The sequence below is a fragment of the Phocoena sinus genome, chromosome 8, assembly GCF_008692025.1.
Source record: "Phocoena sinus isolate mPhoSin1 chromosome 8, mPhoSin1.pri, whole genome shotgun sequence".
Classification (NCBI taxonomy): Eukaryota; Metazoa; Chordata; class Mammalia; order Artiodactyla; family Phocoenidae; genus Phocoena; species Phocoena sinus.
In genome coordinates, this window is record NC_045770.1 from 69,400,690 (window position 1) to 69,419,390 (window position 18,701).

The 18,701-nt window shown below is 49.4% G+C and overlaps 1 protein-coding gene across 2 annotated transcripts in view; it reads left to right on the forward strand.

Annotated features, from left to right (window-relative positions):
• INSC (INSC spindle orientation adaptor protein) overlaps positions 1–18,701 on the forward strand; it is a 137,786-nt gene that overhangs the window by 99,614 nt on the left and 19,471 nt on the right. For both annotated transcript variants that reach the window (XM_032640501.1, XM_032640500.1), the window contains exons 8-9: positions 11,942–12,113; positions 16,102–16,280. In XM_032640501.1, the coding sequence (XP_032496392.1) occupies positions 11,942–12,113; positions 16,102–16,280 (351 nt within the window). The remainder of the gene's footprint in view (positions 1–11,941; positions 12,114–16,101; positions 16,281–18,701) is intronic.

Consider the following 18,701-nt stretch of genomic DNA (forward strand, 5'->3'; position numbering starts at 1 on the left):
GCTCTGGGTATTGGTCCGGGAAGAGGGCAGACGTGGATATTCCCCGAGCAGGTTTGGAGCAGCGAGATGTCAAGACATAGCAAAGGCCTCTGCAGAGGTGCCTGAAGGGTCTTTCAAGTCTCCACGCTTTCTTTTCAGAGGTCTGGTTCATCCTGCCCACAGCCTCTCACCATCGTGCTCCTGCCAGGGCAGCGAGTTTCAGGAAGTCTAACCTGTGTCCTCAGCAGACAGTCACCCCTCATTCCCCAGCCCCTGTGCTGGGCTCTGGGAGGAGAGACAGGCAGCTGTGTTCCCTGTCTCCCACATGGGCTGGCCAAGTGGTAGCCCCATGGCTATCAGAAGCCACAGGCTGGTGGTACCTCCTGTGCCTGGGGTGCTGGTGAAGGCAGCAGCAAGGAAGCAGTGGAGCTGGGCCCCGAGGACCAAGGTGGAGCTCCCAGGCGGGCCAGGGGAAAGTGGCCTCGGCAGAGGGACTCCACAGCTGGCTGGTAGGCCAGTGGGGCTCTAAGTCTTTTAGGAACTCCGTGCTCAGTGAGTTGGGGGAGCCCAGAATGGGAGGCAGTGTTCTCTGAGACCCACTTTGGAGAAGATGGGATGAAGAAAATCAGGACCAAAGAGGGAGTGAGGGCTTCAGAGCCACACAGCCCAGTGAGAGCAGATGGACCCAACTCTGTCTGGTGGCCAGGTGACCTAGCCCACCTGGACTGGTCACGGCAGCCTTGGGGCGGAGTAGAGCTGTGAATGTGGACTGGCATTACCAAGGGTGAGAACTGCTGGTTTTGGGGGAGGCTGAGAAGGGGCTAGAAAGTGAGTCCTCTCTGAACCTCGGTTTCCTCTTTATAAAACGGGACGACACCTCCTCCGTGGGGCTGCCATGATGATGTGATGCAGCAATGCGGGTGGGGCCTGCTTGGAGGAAGAAATCGCCTGTGTCTGTTTCCCTTCCCTCTTTCCTGGCCTGTTTGTCTTCGCCTTTTCGGGTTGGTCTGGGGAAAATCCTGCAATGCTCCCAGAAAGCCTGAGTCCTGGGATTTTGCCATGGCCCTGGCAGAGTTCCAGGTTGTTCTGAGTGGGTAACGGGACCATCAGGGCACTGTTGGTGCAGCAGTCAGGGTTGGACAGAGCCAGGGGCCAGGATGGGGGGCGGGGGCTGGGGACTAGAGCTGGACTGGGGACTGGGGTCCAGGGAGGGGCTGGGCAGGAACCTAGAATCTAGGGCCGTAAGGGGTGGAGGGCATTCCAAACCCAATGCTCAGACAGCCTCAGACAACCTCCAAGATGGTTCTAGTAATTGCCTCTTCCAGACTTGAGACCAGAGACAATCTTGCTTTCAAAAGAGATTTTTTTTATCCTCACCCCCTCCCTCTTATTTCATTTTTTCAAATAAGGAGTTCATGCTGTGTGGGAGCCAAGAGGAGAGTTTAATGAAAATCGATGGAGAAATTAATGATGAGCAGCGGGGAGGGGAGGAGGGCTCAACTTCAAGTCTGAGAAGAAAAGCGTCAGTGGCGAGGGATGGAGAAATTGCTGCGTGTCTCCAGGCAGCTCTCTCACCTCATCCCCGTTTCCTGGGGCAGCTTCTTGGGACTGAGATGCCCTGACATCTGAAGGGCCAGGCTGCAGACAGGGAGGCCTGGACCCAGAGACCCTGGGCGGGAGGGAGCGGGTTCTGGGGGATGGTGGGGAGGCTCTGTCTCTCTAGCTGCTGCTTTACAGGACTTTCTCTCCACTGCTTGCTCCTTGTAGGGCTGCAGATGGTCAGAAATAAGTCAAATCTGCAAAAAAAGTAAAACGGTTTTTCTCATCCTTTTGCTCATTTGGTTCAAACGATCATTTTGCAAGGAAGGTAGGGAGAGATGGTCATGCCCATTTTACAGAAGGGGAAGTTGAGGCTGGAAGGCATAGAGACACTGGCGGAGGCAGAGCCTGGGGCTGAGAACCCCATTTTTGCTCCTAGGTTCAGTTTGCTATGCCCCCCACCCCATTAGCCGAAAAGGACCATCTTGTGCAGACTCCAGAGCGAGGCAGCTACTTTATCTTCATGGAGTCGGTTCTAAATAAGTAAGTGAGGCTGGGTGGGGAGAGAGGACCTATGGATGCCAGGCAAGAACTCTGCCTAATTTGACTTGAAGCGCCTTCTTTACCTTGTAGTAGCTCCTAGAGAGAGGGAGAGAGAAAATGCCTCAGAATGAGATCCAGATGTCTCCTCACCCTTCTTTGGGGCTCAACCCACCTACCCTTATCAGCTTCCGCCAGCTCTCATGCCCCCAGGTGTGGGCCTTCAACTGCCCTGGATGGCGGACTGTGCAGAGAACCCGAGGGTGCCAGGTCAGCTGTCTGTGCTGTGACTGTGGACAGGCAGACAGAAGTGGGGACTGACACTGTCACCTTCCTCAGACCTGCAAAGGGGCTTTCTAGAGGGGGTGTGTCTCATTCCCTTCCCCACCTGCCAAGTCTCCCAATGCCTTCCATCTGCCTTGAGGGTATGGGTGGGGGGACTTGAGGGAGGCCAGGATGTGAAGAGGAGAGAACAGAATTAGGCACTCTGCCCCCCTCCCCCCTCCTCTCCCTGTGAGATTCACTTAGAGATTAGGGGCCAGTATCGTCCAGACTGAAGGAAGGCCCTGCTGGCTCCGGGGCTGTGCTGCACTCCAAACCTGAGTTTGGAGAGGGCAGCCTCAGTCCTAAATGCAGCAGCGGGCGAAGGCTCAGCTCAGCCGGGCCTCCGGTCCCCATGCGCTGTGCAACAGCGCCACCTGGTGGAAAAGAGCAACAGCTGCAGCCCGGCCACGCCTCTTGTGTTGGGGAGAAGGGACGCTGTGCCGCAGGGAAGGAAGCAGGGCTGCTCAGGACACTGGACGGGGTGCAGAGGTGGGGCCTGCACCATCAGCACTGGCTTCCCCGTGGCTTCTGGAGTAGGGCCAGTGCCAGCTCGGAGGCCAGCAGGGGAAAGGAAGTTGCTATAGCAGGGAGGGGAGACAGTGAGGAGATTGAGGGAAGATAGAATGTGCAGGTTTCGGGGCAGAATTTAATGAGGGAGGGCCCATTTCCTGGGAACAGCCTGGCACCAACAGCACAGAGCAGGCCAGCGCTCAGAGCACAGAGGCAGCAGGACCCAGCATCCGCCATCCCTTGACAGCAGGTGGTGGGTCCTTTGGTCACACACACAGAGACAGAGACGAGGAGAGCAAAGAATGATGAGAAAGAGGAAGAGACTTATAGGACAAGAGAAAGAAGGGCAATGAAAAGACCCACACCGATAATGAACACACAGTTTCCAAAGAAGTGTTTCATTCTCCCTTGGGCTACTTTAAAAGTACAAATATGGGCTTCCCTGGTGGCGCAGTGGTTGAGAGTCCGCTTGCCAACGCAGGGGACACGGGTTCGTGCCCCGGTCTGGGAAGATCCCGCATGCCGCGGAGCGGCTGGGCCCGTGAGCCATGGCCACTGAGCCTGCGCGTCCGGAGCCTGTGCTCCGAAACGGGAGAGGCCACAGCAGTGAGAGGCCCATGTATCGCAAAATAAATAAGTAAATAAATAAAAGTACAAATAATTAGTTTGGGTCTTCCCTGGCAGTCCAGTGTTTAAGACTCTGTGCTTCCACTGCAGGGGTGCAGGGGATCCCATGTACCGCGCCCAGCACGGCCAAAAAAAAAGAAAGTACAGATAATTAGTTTGAAGCCTTGTGATAGCTGGACATGCAGTGCCCTGCTCGTGGCCTGCTTGGACATATAGTGATCTCTCATGATGGTTTTAATTTTCATCTCCCTGACAAGTAATAATTTTGAGCAATTTTTCTATGTCCTTATTGACCATTCGGTTATCTTCTGTGAAATGTCTGTTTGACACTTTTGCCCATTAAAAAAAAAATGAGTTGTTTTTCTTATCAATCTATAAGCTTCAAAAATACATATTCTACATACAAACCCTTTGTCAGATACATGTATTGAGAGTACATATTCTCAGTCCGTGGTTTGCTTTTTCATTCTCTTAATGGTGTCTTCTGATGGATAGAAATTAACTTTGATAAAGTCCAATTTATTCATCTTTTCTTTTGTAGTTAGTGCTTCTTGTCTCCATTTAAGAAAGGTTTGTGTTCCCCCAAATCATGAAGAGAGTCTCCTATATTTTCTTCTAGGAGCTTTATTATTTTACTTTTCACATTTAGGTCAATGGTCTATTTCAAATTAAATTTTTTTGGTGTTCAAGATTCAGTGTTTTTCCATATGATATCCCATTGAGCCAGCACCATTTATCAAAAAGACCATCTTTTCACCACTGAATTAAAGTGGTGCCTTTGTTGTAGGTAAAGTGATGACACAGGTATGAGTCTGTTTCTGGCCTATTTTTCTGTTCAGTTAATCTTTCTTCCCATCCTTGTACCAACATGGCACTGGCTGAGTCCCTGCAGTCTATAATAAATTTTAATATTTGGTTGTATAGATCCTCCAATTTTGTTCTTGTTTAAGATTATCCTGGTAATTCTAAGTTCTTTACATTTCTATATATAATTTAAGATTTTGACTGGCATTTCTTTAAATTTGTAAATAAATTTTGGGATAATTGACTTCTTAAACAGTATAGGGTATTCCAGTCAATAAATGCAGCGTACCTGTCTAGTTATATAGACTGTATTTAATTTCAGCGATGTTTTAAGTTTTTAGTGTCGACATCTTGCATGTCTTTTTTAAGACTTATTTCTAGGTATGTTTTTATGCTAATGTAAGTGTTATTTAAAATTTTTAATTTTCGAATTGTTTTTAATACATAGAAAATACAATTTTGAATATTGTGTCTAATTATCTTGCTAAATTCACTTATTAATTTTTTTGTGTGTGTGGTTCGCGGGCCTCTCACTGTTGTGGCCTCTCCCGTTGCGGAGCACAGGCTCCGGACGCGCAGGCTCAGCCGCCATGGCTCATGGGCCCAGCTGCTCCGCGGCATGTGGGATCTTCCCAGACCGGGGCACGAACCCGTGTCCCCTGGATCGGCAGGTGGACTCTCAACCACTGCGCCACCAGGGAAGCCCCACTTATTAATTTTAATGGTGTGTAGATTCTTTTGGATTTTATACAGGTTTGGATTATGTACACATGTACACAATCATGTGATCTATAAATTATGACAGTTTCACTTTCTCTTTTGCAATCATTATACCTTTTTATTTCTTTCTGTTGTCTTGTTGCATTGGCTAGGGCCACTGTAAAATGTTAAGTAGGAGTGGCCATAATGGCTACCTCTGTCTTGTTACTGATTTCAGGGGGAATGCTTTTGATATTTTATTCACTGTTATGTTAAGTGGATATTATCATTTTAAGGATTAGAATACTGAGGCTTAGAGAAGATGAGTAACTTGCTCGTTTCACCAAGTCAGCAAGTAGCACAGTTAAGTTATGAACCCGGCTTTTTCTTACTCCTAGGCTTGTGCAACTCCCACTGTACCACAGCTACCTCTAGAAGAGAGGTGCTTAACCCAGGATCTCCATTAGAGTCACTTGAGGAGTCTTTAAAAATACTGATGCCAAGACTCCACCCAAGACCAATTACATCAGAATTTCTGGTGGTGAAGCCCAGGCATTAGTATTTTCAAACTTCCCCATATGATTCTAATCATCTGAGAACCAGGCAAATAACCACTGGTCTAGAAGCCCATTGGCACAGTTCAGATCCCCAGCTGTGCCAGTAGCGCTTTGCTGAAAACTTGGTACTTTCACATCAGCAGATGCCTAGTGACCCTCACCCAAAGGGAAATGAACTTTTTCATAGTGACCTTTTGATACCTTCTCACAAACTCCACTCCTTCCACTACCCAATGCCTCCAGAGCATCTTTTCGACAATCTGCTTTAAGGAGAATCACTTGCTTGACAGGGAAATTATTTTCCATTTATATTCTTAAGTGATTTAATTCTTGATTTCTTTCCACCTCAATAACTCACCTCACTGACTTTGCTGCCAAGCTGGTTATATAATCCTTTCCATCCATTGTTCCATTCCCTATTACATATTCATATTTGTTTTTGTCTATTTTGACATTTGGCTTTTAATCAAAGATTCTTGTTTGAAAAAGCAAAAGAAGTTGAGTGGGGTCTGGATGTGTTCATTTGGGAGGAAGATAGTGTTATCCTCCTGAAGGCCCGTTTCACTTTCTGTGGCTTTCTGCTGGGCTCCCAGCTCTACCACCACTCCTTGGAACAAATACGTCATTGTATAAAGTGAGACTTTAACCCCTTACATTGTTCACAGAATTTGTCCTGAACCTTGCCCTCATCAGATCCTGTTTCTGGTTCGTAGGTTCCTTTATTCCACCGAATGTTTTGCCCTGTCGCTTGGCCCGCACTTGTCTTTGCTTCCCTGGGCATGACCCTGTTTCACTCTCTGACTGTGCCTGAATTTTCCCTTTGGCTGTACTTTGGGCAGACAGATCCATCCATGAGCAGGATTGCAACTGCTTTGTGGTTCCCACTTGTCTTCTATTTTTTTTTTCTGCAGGCTTTTGGTGTCCAAGTGGACAGAAAGGTGAAGGAGGAAATGTAGGGGGTCTTTAGCTCATGCTCCCCCACTGAGGCTGAGTTATCACTGCATTTGCATGAATCTGTTTATCTGTTACAACAATCAACTCCTCTGCCTTTCCCTAAAAAGTAAACATGCAAAAAGGAATTAGGAAGGAGCCGACCAGCACCACTGATATATGATGGGCCTTTGTATACTAGCCAGTGTCCCTTTGATATTCAGATTAAAGCCACCACTGATGCTTTTCCAAAAACCAGCAGGAGGACATTGCTCATAAATTGGACGTGATATTTACAGTACACTTGGATTCCTCAACTGCGTGGTTTCCACACTCCTTCTCCCACTGCCCAGTAAGACTCTCCGAGCCCACCCATTCCCTCTGTAGCAGATTCCTGTTGCATCAATCCTACGGCCCAGGTAGTGACCAGGCCAGACCATCCTCACCAACACGTGAGCACCCTCCCATGAGGAAAGCTTGTCCTCTGCCCAGGCCCATTCCACGCTAGGTAAAAGCGAATTACCTCTAAGTGCTTCCAGCAGCAATTTCTTTAGGGATGTGAAAGTGCTTTGATTAGATTGTTCTCTTGGCATCATCAAGTTTATGACTGAGGATGGGGAGTGGGCGTTTGGGGATGGAGACTTTCCAGAAATGGGATCAGGGTTGGAGGAAGCGGGATCAGGGTTGGAGGAAGCTGGCCCAGGCTGGGCTGCTCCCAGGCCCTCCCTGGAGCTGAGCTGAGCGGCCCTCACTGACCTGGCCCTCTCACCAGCTTCTCACCTATGTTGCCCCACCAAAGGCCCCACAGAGGGGCCACAGGGCCAGGAGCGGGGAGACCAGGATGGGAGTCCCGGCCCTGGCGTTACCTTGTTTTGTGGCCTGGGCAGTCTCTTCCCCACCCTGTGTCTCTGTTTCCTCATCATTCAGCCCACACTTCACAAGTTAACCACTGTGTGTCAGGCCTCAGCTGGATACTAGAGACCAGAGACGATTCAGTACAGGAGCTGCTCTGAGCAGCTCAGATCTAGTGCAGGGATGGGCATGTAAGCTGGGGAGGATGATCCAGCACGATAAGTGCTCTAGTTGTGGGCACACCAGAGTGGTGTGGCAGCTGGGAGAACAGAGACCCTCTGTCTGGGGGAGGAAGGTGCATGTTCACAGAGGAGGTGACTCCTCACCTGGGTCTGAGAGGGAGCGAGGAGGGAAGGCAGGGAAGATGAGCAGTTCAGCCGAAAGTGAACTGGGCTTGAGATGCCTATGAAATGTCCCAGAAAATTCGTTTTAGAACTGAACATCAAGAGACCCAGTAGCAGGCTGGAAATGTAGATGTGGATCTTGGGAAAGGAGGTCAGGGCTGGAGGGCTAGGGGGTCATCATAGTGAGTCATTGAGGCCACTTGGGTTTGGGTGCTATTGACTGAGGTGGTACAAAGTGGGCTGATGGCAAAACCTGTGGCTAAGAAACAGCGGGGCTTCCCTGGTGGCGCAGTGGTTGAGAGTCCGCCTGCCGATGCAGGGGACACGGGTTCGTGCCCCGGTCCGGGAAGATCCCGCATGCCACAGAGCGGCTGAGCCCGTGAGCCATGGCCACTGAGCCTGCGAATCCGGAGCCTGTGCTTCACAACGGCAGAGGCCACACAGTGAGAGGGCCACGTACCACAAAAAAAAAAAAAAAAAGAAGCAGTTAGCTAGGAGAGGTGAGCCCAAAAGTGGGTATTGCGGAGGCCCAGGAAGGAGAGAGGCCTAGATAGAGTTCTCAGCAGGGGGAGATGATTCAGAAAGGCCAAATAAGAGAGGAATGGACAGGCTGGGTTTTGTACCAGTCAAGTTCCCCAATCCTTTTAAGCATATGATCTCTCCCTCCACCCCCCACCTTTGGTTTCTCTATGTGTCTGTCTTTCTCTGTCTCTTATTTTATTCCTGATTCATCTCTGTATCAGTCTGCCTAGTTTAGCATCTCTCACCATAAGGGGCTCAGTTACTGTTTGTTGAACATTAGAGATGCATGGGTGGTACTTTTTCTCTCTGTTCCCTTCTCAGGAATTGTAATTAGTAATCTTATTGTTCCTGGTCAGGTATTAAAAGAGGAGTCACTGACCTTTTAGAAGTTCTAGTTCTGGGCTGCATGACCCAAAGTTGTCCAAGCAAGTGGGTAAACTTGTGGGCCCCAACCTACAGGGCTGAGGTTCTCCATGGGGTCTCAGGCCCAGATGAGCCTGCAGAAAGGAGCCCTGGAGAGAAGCCCAGTTGGGAGACCTGAGCTGGGGCAGGCAAAGTGAGGCGAGCTAGGATTCAGGGCCCCAAGTCTGGGAGAGATGACTGCAACCGCCAGGTGGGGATAAGGTGGAGTGATGGCACCACCATGTGGCAAGCACTGTACATGCATTCTCTTAGTTAATTCCAGATTTCAGCATTCTCTGGGGTTGGTATTTTTATTCCCGTTATATATAAAGGCTCAAAGTAGGTACCAAAAATTGTCTGGCTAATAAGATATGGCAGCAGGATTCAGACCCAGGTGGGTGTGACTCCAGAGCCTGTGCATATTCTGACACTACAGGAATTGGTTCAGGCACTGGGAGACCCAGAGCCCTGTGGTGGAGGGCCCCTCAGGGGCTTCTGCTTGATTATCTGGACTGGGTTGGAGTTGCTGAGATGGTGATGGATACGGAGATCAATCTGGGCTGGTGGCAGCTTGCTAGCAGGAGGCCAAGTGGCCAGTGAGTGGCATCAGAGCCAGAGGCCTGGACAGTTGGTCCACATGACAATCCAGGGTCACTTTTCTGGGGTCAGGAATCTGTGGAATCCATGTTCCCAAGCCAGCTGTTCTCCAAAGCTGCCCCTTCCTATAGTGGGCTTTGCTTACGATATCCCCTCTACCTGCAATGCCATTTCTTTACCTTCACTTGTCTAAAGTGTGTCCTCACTTAGGACACACCTAGGTCCCATTTTCTCTCTTGCCTTTTTTCCCCTTTATTGAAAGCCTACTATGTGCAAGCCCTGGAGAAGTCACGGGTACACAAGTTGTGGTCCCCAGGCTTGCAGAGCTTCCAGGAAGATGTCAGAGACAGCCAGACAGAAAAGGAAGCGGAGAATCACATCCCAGGGTGCTTCTCCAAATTCCTGGTGTATAAAGTCGGCTTCAGACCTTGTTAAAAAGCAGATTCCAGGCCTCGCCAGAAAGCCTGGTTGAATAGGTCTGGGTGAGGCCCAGGAATGTGTTTTGAAGAAACTCTTAGTGAATTTGGTGTCATCCACAGATGCCCCTTGGAGAAACATGGCCATCCAGTGTGATAAATTCTGTTATGACAGTAGATGTGCCTGGACGTGAGCTCCGAGGAGGGCCACCCTCCCCGAGCTGGGGTGTGGGCAGTAAGTCAGAGTGGCTCCCAGGAGGTCTCCCACGGAGCATCCTCACCAGAAGTCACATGGTGCAATAGTCATTTGAGGACGGGCCACTTGTCCCTGCCCCACTGCTCCAGTGCAAAGCCTGGCGCTCGGCATGTGCTCAGGAAGATGGTGCTCAGTGAGTTTGCTGAGTGGCAGTCTGGGCTGGGAAGCATGCCTAGTGTGCAGGGCCTGGGGGGCACAGACCTTCCGGGACCATCAACCTCTTGGCCTCTCTGGTGTGTTCAGATTGGCCCATCTCCCAGCAGACGTTGGGGATTAGGTTTGGGTCTGACCACCGTTCCAGACTGGGTCTGAGATGCAACTCCGTCTGCATCCAAGATGAGATTAGGGAATAGGATTGGCTGAGACATTCCCCCACTAGAGACCCTGTTGCTCCCTAGCTACTGCCTTGGATGGTGCTGGAAGGAGGAAGGGGACGAACCAGATAAGCCTAAGAGGCATCTTAGGTTGGCAGTAAGAGGGGTGCTCCCTGTTTCTAGGCCCAGAGTAGCCCCCATGTCCTTCCCTGGGCCCAGGTGAGGCCTGTTAGTCAAACACCTGGCGCGAGCCCAGTCCTGCGGGGGTTGCTGGCTCCTGTTTGCTCTTTTATTAAGCGCATCCAGGTGAGTTTCATTGCAGACAGTCCCCCGGCCTCCTGTTTCCACATTTGTCTCTTTTGAGTCTGAGATTGCCAAACGCTTTCACAATTAATGGACCTAAGACTCCCAAGAGCATTTAAGGGAGGCCCAGAACATGGTGGGGGTAATTAGTCAAACAAAATGCAGCCTCTGGAGAGCAGCCGAAGCTGAGTGGCAGGAAGTAAGGGAGCAGGGACAGGAGCAGGGACAGGAGCCTGGGCCCTCGGCAGGTGTAGGGCAGCAGCGCAGGCCCCTCCCCACCTCACCTCAGCCCGGCTCTTTCCCTGCCTCGCCCCTCCCCCCTCCGACCCCTCACAAGGGAAGGTCTCCTTGGCCCTTGGTAGCAGGGTCCCCCAGGCAGGTGTCCTGGGGCGTCAGAGGGCTGCAGGGACACTGCTGAGCTAACCTTGGCAAGTTATTGCCTTTTCTCTAAACAAATCTCACCTGCTGACCTTTGCTGGAGGCTGGGGTCTGATTTCAGGTGTCACGTCTTAGAAGGCAGTGTGATGCCTCTTCAAAACCATGGGCTTTGAGGCTAGACCATTGTGGTTCAAATCCCAAACCAACTGCTTTTAAAGTCTGCCATCGTGTGTAAGTCAATGAACCTTTCTGTGTCTCAGTTTCTTCATCTGTAAATTGAAGATAATAGTAACACTGACCTCAGAAGGTTATTAAAAGGATGAATGGTATAATAACACATACGCTGTCTGTAACAGCACTGCCCTCAGAAGGCTGTTATGAGGACTAATGGTGTAGTAACACATGCCCAGTATAGCTGGCCTATATCAAGCACTCAGTTAGCAGAAGTTACTATGCCAAGAGCAGGTCCGACTGGGGCAGAAGTGGAAGCTGAAGTCCTTATCTGGCATTCAGGTTCCACTCTGCCCAGGTCTGTTTCTCTCTGGTGGGGCAGAGAGAACAAGGCCTCCAGGGGAGCAGCCCCCTCTCTGTGGGGGGAAGGTGGTGGAGGACAAGATGCCAGAGGAAAGATGCTGCCGACCCAAGGAGGGGAGGAGGGGGCCAACATTGTTAAGCATCGCTTCTGGATCCAGCATCACCTGCTTCAGCTCTTTAACGCTTCACACCTTGTTGGTGGATGAGAAAACAATCTCAGAGAGGCTGAGTGGCCAAGCGAGAGGGAGCTAGGATGTGAACTCAGGGATGTGAGATTTCTAAGAGATCGTTCTTTCTACTACAATTCGCTGTGGTGGATGCCCTGGCCTAGCCCCCGGACGCCTGCTGATGTCCACTATCTAAGATGCCGTGGGAAGTCAATGATCTCTTTGGAGCCAAAGGATAAGCCCCCAGAGTCGCTGGGGTCCAGGCTGGACTGTGAGTCTGTCTCATTATTATCTTGAGCATGTGCTCTCCCAGGATGCACAGGGCTGTGCCCTCTCTCCATCGGCAGGTGGATGGCGTTCTGTGCTTGGCCGACATCCTGACTGACGACAGCCACTCAGAAGCCACGCGGGCTGAGGCTGCGGCTGTGGTCGCCCAAGTCACCTCCCCACACCTGCCCTTCACCCAGCACCTCAGCAGCTTCCTGGAGAGCATGGAGGAGATCGTGACAGCTCTCGTTAGTGAGTCATCCGGGGCTGGAGGGTACTGTCGGGTGAGGAGGGCCTTGTCACAGTTGTCTTTAGGAAGGACAGGAAGGTCTCCCTGTCCACCCCGCCTCACCGCACCCACACATCTCCTGCACAGAGATCCCACTAGCTGAAATCCCACCATTGAAGTATCAGAGTCAGGCCTTAAAGAGCTCTGTTGTCAAGTCTTCTAGTAAAATGTTTGCAGCCCCCCAAGAAGCTCCTTGAATTGAGTTCAGATTGAGATTAATTGGCCTTTCAAATAGGAGAACAGGACAAGCCCCAGGGAAGAGTGGGGCCTCAAATGTTGAGGTTCAGATCCTTATCCAGAGAGATTCTGATGGGTTTTGCTCCTGAAATCTCAGTCTATGGTACCCGGTACCCAGCGAATGTGGCAGCAATGACTGGGGGCGAGCGGCTTCTCAGAGAGCAGCTGTTCCCACTGGCCTCCTTTCCTGGGGCCCTGAGAACTTTGACTCTTTTAGGGTCCCCTGTTCAGACGTGTGTGCTCCTGGCGGGAGAATCAGAGCGCCGTATCTAGAATGCAATCTTCCTGCAAACACGCAGGAGCTAGGAGGACTCCCCTGGATCACAATCCTCAGGAAACTTGTTTTGCAAACTACGTCCTTTCTTTGATAAGTTCTGGTAATGCTCTGGGTTTCTACTTCGATCCCTTTCTCTGTCACTTGTCTCTCTATCTTTATCTCATTGAAACTGAATGAAAATTGATCTCATCAGAAAATTTAGGGTTGGTGCTTAGAGTTACCAAAGCAGGGTTGGGAGTATCTGGAATAGCACAAATTTAGGAGCAGCACAGAGCAGTGGACTTGGAGTTAGAACACTGGGACTTGGATTTTTATCTTTGATAAATCTAGCCAACAAAAAGCTCTCGACTGGCAGCCCTGTGCAGGCTGTGTGAGATTTTGCCATGTCACATTGCAGAGCTCACTTTACAATTTTCCTATTATATGAAACAAGGGGTCAGGACCTGTTTCTCTCAAGGTTCCTTCTAGCTCTAGAATTTTCAGATCTGGAAGTACTTGGCACGCAGGAAGCATCAGTTAAATTGATTTTTCATGGCTGACTCTAGTTACCGTGGTCGTGGCATCCACAGGCCAGGCTGGGAGAAATCAACTTGTCAACATCTACATTGATTCAAATTTGAGAAAACGCAGAAGCCAATTTTTCAAAGTCTTGGCTGGAAGGAACGCAAGAGGCCATCAAGTTTAATGCCCGCCCTATAAGAGAAGAAACCTAGGCCCAGAGGGGTTGAGGAACTTTCTCAAGGCCACGTAGCAGTGTTAGGATTCACTTACGCCAGCGGTGTTGTACTCAGTCATGTGCCAGAGCCAGGCAGGAAACATAAATGAGGTGAAGAGGCCAGATGGAAGACGAAAATAAGGAGATTTGAGTCCTGTATTGAATTTAAAAGCACGTGCAGTGACTAAAGAGGGGCAATCACTGATAAATTCCAGTTCATTGTTGCCATGTGGGAAAGGCCAATTAAAAAAAAAGACAAAAATCCTAAGTTTTATGGAAAACCTTCCAGTTTATAAATGATAGCAAATACTAAATCAAAACATATATATTCCAAACAACCTTTCATTATTGCCATATGTCCATTTCTACTTTGCCCGGGCTGGATTTCTCCCCGGAGAAGAGGAGTCTCCCTATTTATTTCACCCTGATGAAGATGCGTGGTGGAGTCTGCTCTGAGACTCAGCAGATGGGATTTATCTTCTGGGCAGGTAGCCAGGGCTCTGTTCTTTGGTGGGAAATAGTCCTCCAATTTCTTGCCATTCCCTGGAAACATTTATAAATGAGTCACTGGAATCCTCAATTTAATCTTCCTAACACATCCCAGGTGATTCAGCCTGTAGTTCAAATAAATGTGCATTAAAATTAAAAGGCACTTAGGTGGTTGTGTTAATAATTGCTGTGTTGGCAGCAATGGTGACTCATAAGAATGAGGGTGGGTGTTCGGACCTAGAAGAAATCTTGCAACAAAGTGGGCTGAGTGAGTGAGTTGTATGGTCTTACCCCAAACCCTGGACGTAGGGAGATGGTGTGGAAGGGCTGACCCTAGTGGTTCCCCCCAAATCAGAGGATAAAGCAGTCATTGGAAAGGGGAAATCAGAGTTCTTCATTCCTTGGCTAATGTGCTGCCCCAGCCCAGGGTGGCTAGATCAAGATACTGAATATTTTAATAGTCATACCTGGGCTGTGGGGAGCAGCATTGCCCAGAAGCAGGCATTGACCTCCTGATAGAAATGAAACTAGATCTACAGAAGCATCCCTGGGAATGAGGCAAAGAGGCCTAGAGATAGGGGGCAGCCTGGAATGTAGGAAGAGTGGGGACTTTGGGGTCAAGCAGTTTGATTCCAGCCCCCTCCCTCCCAAATTACCATCATTCCTCAGTTCCACAATTTTGGGAAAATCATTTATCATTTGAATCCTCTGTTTATTCATCAATAAAATTGTGATAAAAAATTGAGTTGTTGTGAGGATGGAATGAGTTAGTGAGGTAAAGAATGTACAGCTTCTGCTTCTGCTACTACCAGCTTCTCTGAGTCTCAGCTTCTACATCTAAATGAAGGCGACCACTTTCTGCTCTAAGGGTGCTTAGAAATTAATGGCACTGTGTGCCAAAGACACACTACAGGGGTTCAACTAATGCTATTTTCTGTCCCTTTAAAGGCAGGAATCAGAAACTGCATGTACTGGAAGGTGCCAAGAGGTGCCAGGATTAATGCCAGAACCTAGAAGTAGACTCTTTGGAAGCAAGAACTAGAGATCAGGATAGAACACAGCTCAACTCTGCCCCTAAAGCTTTCTTTCTCTCTTGTGGCTGTTTTCTTGAAGTATGGCTTCTCTTCCTATATTTTCATAGAGGTGCTGTCAGTAGGAGGGGCCTGGACCCAGGAAGCACCTTGATTAGCGGTCAAGTTGGAGCTGAGGGTCAGAAGTCAGGTCCATTGGGTTGGGTGGGCAGCACCATGGATCCTTTTATGCCTTCTCCAAGGCAGGAGTCCATTCTAGGTCATGTGGAGCCCATGGGGGAATGTGTTAGGTGGGGAAGGGATGCAGGGTTTGGGGGTGGTCCTCTCCTCCTTAAAGACCCTCAGTACAATTACAGATGGTAAGTGGGGGGATATGGTTAGGATTGGGTTATGGCTACTAGGATCAGAGAGAAAGAGCCTGACATTCAGAGGCTTGGTGTAGGACTTTTCTGCAGCCAGGTGACCCTGTTCCTGGGACCAAAAGGAAATCCTGAAACCTTGCTGATGGCAGCTGGAGAGGTAGTGTTTTTATGTTTTAACTTCAGCCTCTTCAAGGCAAATTCAGCAGGTCTAGTGTATGCTACTGGAGACACACACATAGACTAGGAGCTCTTTCCTGCCTCAGGGCCTCTGTACATTCTGTTCCTTTGGCTTGGAGCATGCTGTTCCTCACAATATTCTCATGACTGCTTCATTTTTTTCCCCTCAGGTCTCAGCAGTAAAGTCACTTTCTTAGGGAGACCTTCCTTACGCACCCAACGGGCCTCTAGTTATTCTCCGTCTTAGCACTTGTTTATTTCCTCCTTCACATTTATTAGTTTGCAGTTCTTTATATTAGCGTTTTAAAAATTCATTTTGTCTTGCCCACTAGTAGGATGTAAGCTTAACAGGAGCAAAGACCTGACCTTTTGTTTTGTTCGCCAGCCCATCCCAAAACACCAGGGTGCCGGGTACATAGTGTTCACTCAGTAAATACCTGTTGGATGGAGTGATTAGGAAGCACGCATAAGGTTTCCAATGCCACCCCTGCTACTTATGTAGGAAGATACATCTCCCTCTCCAGTAACTACTTTCTTCATCTGTAAAATGGGAATTATGACACCTGCCCACATTTTCTCCCAGAGCTATTGTGGAAACCAAATGAGGTAACTGATATGAAAGCGCTCGGCAGTGAAGCTGTTTTCTTTCTCTTCACCATCCAGAACTGTGCCAAGAGGCCTCGTCTGGGGAAGTCTTCCTGCTGGCCTCTGCGGCCCTTGCCAACATCACCTTCTTTGACACGATGGCCTGTGAGATGCTCCTGCAACTGAAGGCCATCCGCGTCCTCCTGGAGGCCTGCAGCGACAAGCAGAGAGTAGACACGCCTTACACCCGGGACCAGGTGAGCAGCTCATGGGGAACCAGGCCCAGAACCTGTAAGCGTGAAGTCAGAGGGCAGGAGGCCAGGGCTTAGGTTCTGGGGGGCACCATGGCTGCAGCTCACTGTCGGTCCTGTTAGTAGCAATCTGGGGGAAGGTAAAGGAATATGTTTTCAACATGCCTTGTTGCCCTTGGAGCACCTCCACAAGCCCATTCCCACCCTCTTCTCCCATCCCAACCACTAGAGAGACTTCCTCCATCTCCATGCAGACCTGTCCATCCTAAGACGCAGAGAGGTGCCATGGGAAGATCCCTGGACCTCCTCCAAAGGTCTGTATCCAGCCGTGTGGGCACCTGCCTGTCTGACATTATACCTGCAGCGAGTTTCTTCCTTTCTCTGCCTCTGTGAAACAGGGTCTTGGAGCAGAGCCTTGCTTCTGGGCCTCAACCCCTATATCAGTCTCAATTTTTTTTTTTTTCTGTATATTTGAGCTCCATGTAAAGTCTTGTTTGGGGAAAAAGGATTTTACTACTAAATGTGTTTGAAAACATTGAATGAGGGTGTTTTCAATGGCCTTTGAGCTCTGAGGTTATGGATTTCCATCCTGTCCCACCTCTGCTGTACTCAGCCTCCCATTTCTCTTCCAGAGGTGGGGGCAGTGGATTGGTGGGTTTTAGTTCTCTGTAAATTCAACCAGGTGCCTGAACTCTGTGTTAGATGATCCTCCAGCCTCCAACCCAGCTCATCCCTGTCTGTAACCCAGCTCCCCAGCTCCACCTTTCTTCCAGCCTCATCATCCAGTCAAAGCTGCCCCAGCTTCACGTGCCAGCTCCTACCCCAGCAACTCCGGGAAAGCCTTCCCAGACGGCCCCAGCTCCGCGGGATCATCCTTTTCTTGGAGGCCACACCTCACAATGCAATGTTGACTTTTCCAATGATATTTATTCCTTCCCAGTTATTTCATGTTTATCCCCCTGAGGGCATGGTCTGTGTTTTATACTTCCCCAGGATTTCTTCAGGCCTCTAGCCCAGAGCTGGCACCTTTGGCGAAATTCTATAAATGCTTGTTTAGGACGTGAAAGGGAAGGAGTAGGGTGGCACTTCATCTGTTCTTTCTTGTCTTTAGAATCACCTGCGGAAAGGCAGCCAACCATAGAAACTCCCATTCAGAGAGAATTTCTAGTATATAAGCATTTGCATATGAGGGTTCTACTAATATTGTGAGGCTGATAATATCTGCTGCATTTTACAGATAAGAGTATTGAGGCTCAAGAGAGTATCCCCCAAATCATATGGTTGACAAGTAGCTAGTCAGCACTGAATCCTGGCCTGACATAGACCTTGGTCTTTGACTCTTATCTGCTGCCATCTCTGAAAATGAAGAGGGGGTGGTGGAGCTATGGAGTCAGAGAGACTGAATGTCAACCTTGTCTGGGGCCATTTATTAATTGGGTGACTTTGGGAAGTCACAGCCTCCTGGGTGTTGGTTTTATCATCTACCTTGCAGGGTCCTTGTGAGGGCGAGTGAGATAATACACGTAAAGGACCTGATACAATGCTTTGTCCCCGCTAAGTCCTCAGTAAGTGACGACTATCATTATTTTTCAAACTTGATGCTGCAAGAAAGAGCACAGACAGCGAATTATCCAAAATCTTCAGTTTGGTCTCCCAAGCCTTGCTTGATGGAGTTCCAGACTTCCTTTCCTGTTCAATCTCTCACTTCTTAGTTGGACAAGCCCCATAAAGACAAGGTATGGCAGTACAAACAGATCAGGAGTGGTGGCTCACTGGGCTGGCTGTTGGCTGCTTGGCGCCTGGGGCGGGGGGCTGGCCCTTTGCAGTCACTGTCCTTGGCTGTGGGGCATGGGACTGGAGGGCTCACTCTGCATCATCTACCTTGTTCCCCCTCTTCTCTTCTTCAGCTAGACGCCTCCAGTTGCTGGGTCTCTCACCTACCTGACACGATTTTAGGTCCCTTTCCTTTCAAGTACCTCTCCTGTAGCCAACTCTGGTCATTTCATACAAAATCCAGTAGTGAGGCAGTAAGAACAGGGGTTAGGGGATCAGATGACATGTGGTTAAAGCTTCTCTTCCATATAATCATGTAACTCTGGGCAATTCACTCCAAGCCTCACTTTTCTCATCTGTGAGAAATAATTGAATACATACTTCACAGAGATAAAATAAGAATTGAATAAACTAATACAAACTTCTGGTACAGTTCCTGGAACACAGAAACAAATGGAAGCCACTGTCTGTTATTATTATTGACCTTTGGCGGTACTCAGCCCTGAATGGGGAACCTTCAGAGGGGAGTGTCCTTATCTGTAAAGTGGGATGGTCTCCTCCAGCTTAGACATCTCATGGCTCTATATGTACAGACCCTTTCTCACCCTGAGGAGTGACTGGCCCCCTCTTGGAACCTCACTGATTCCTAGGAAG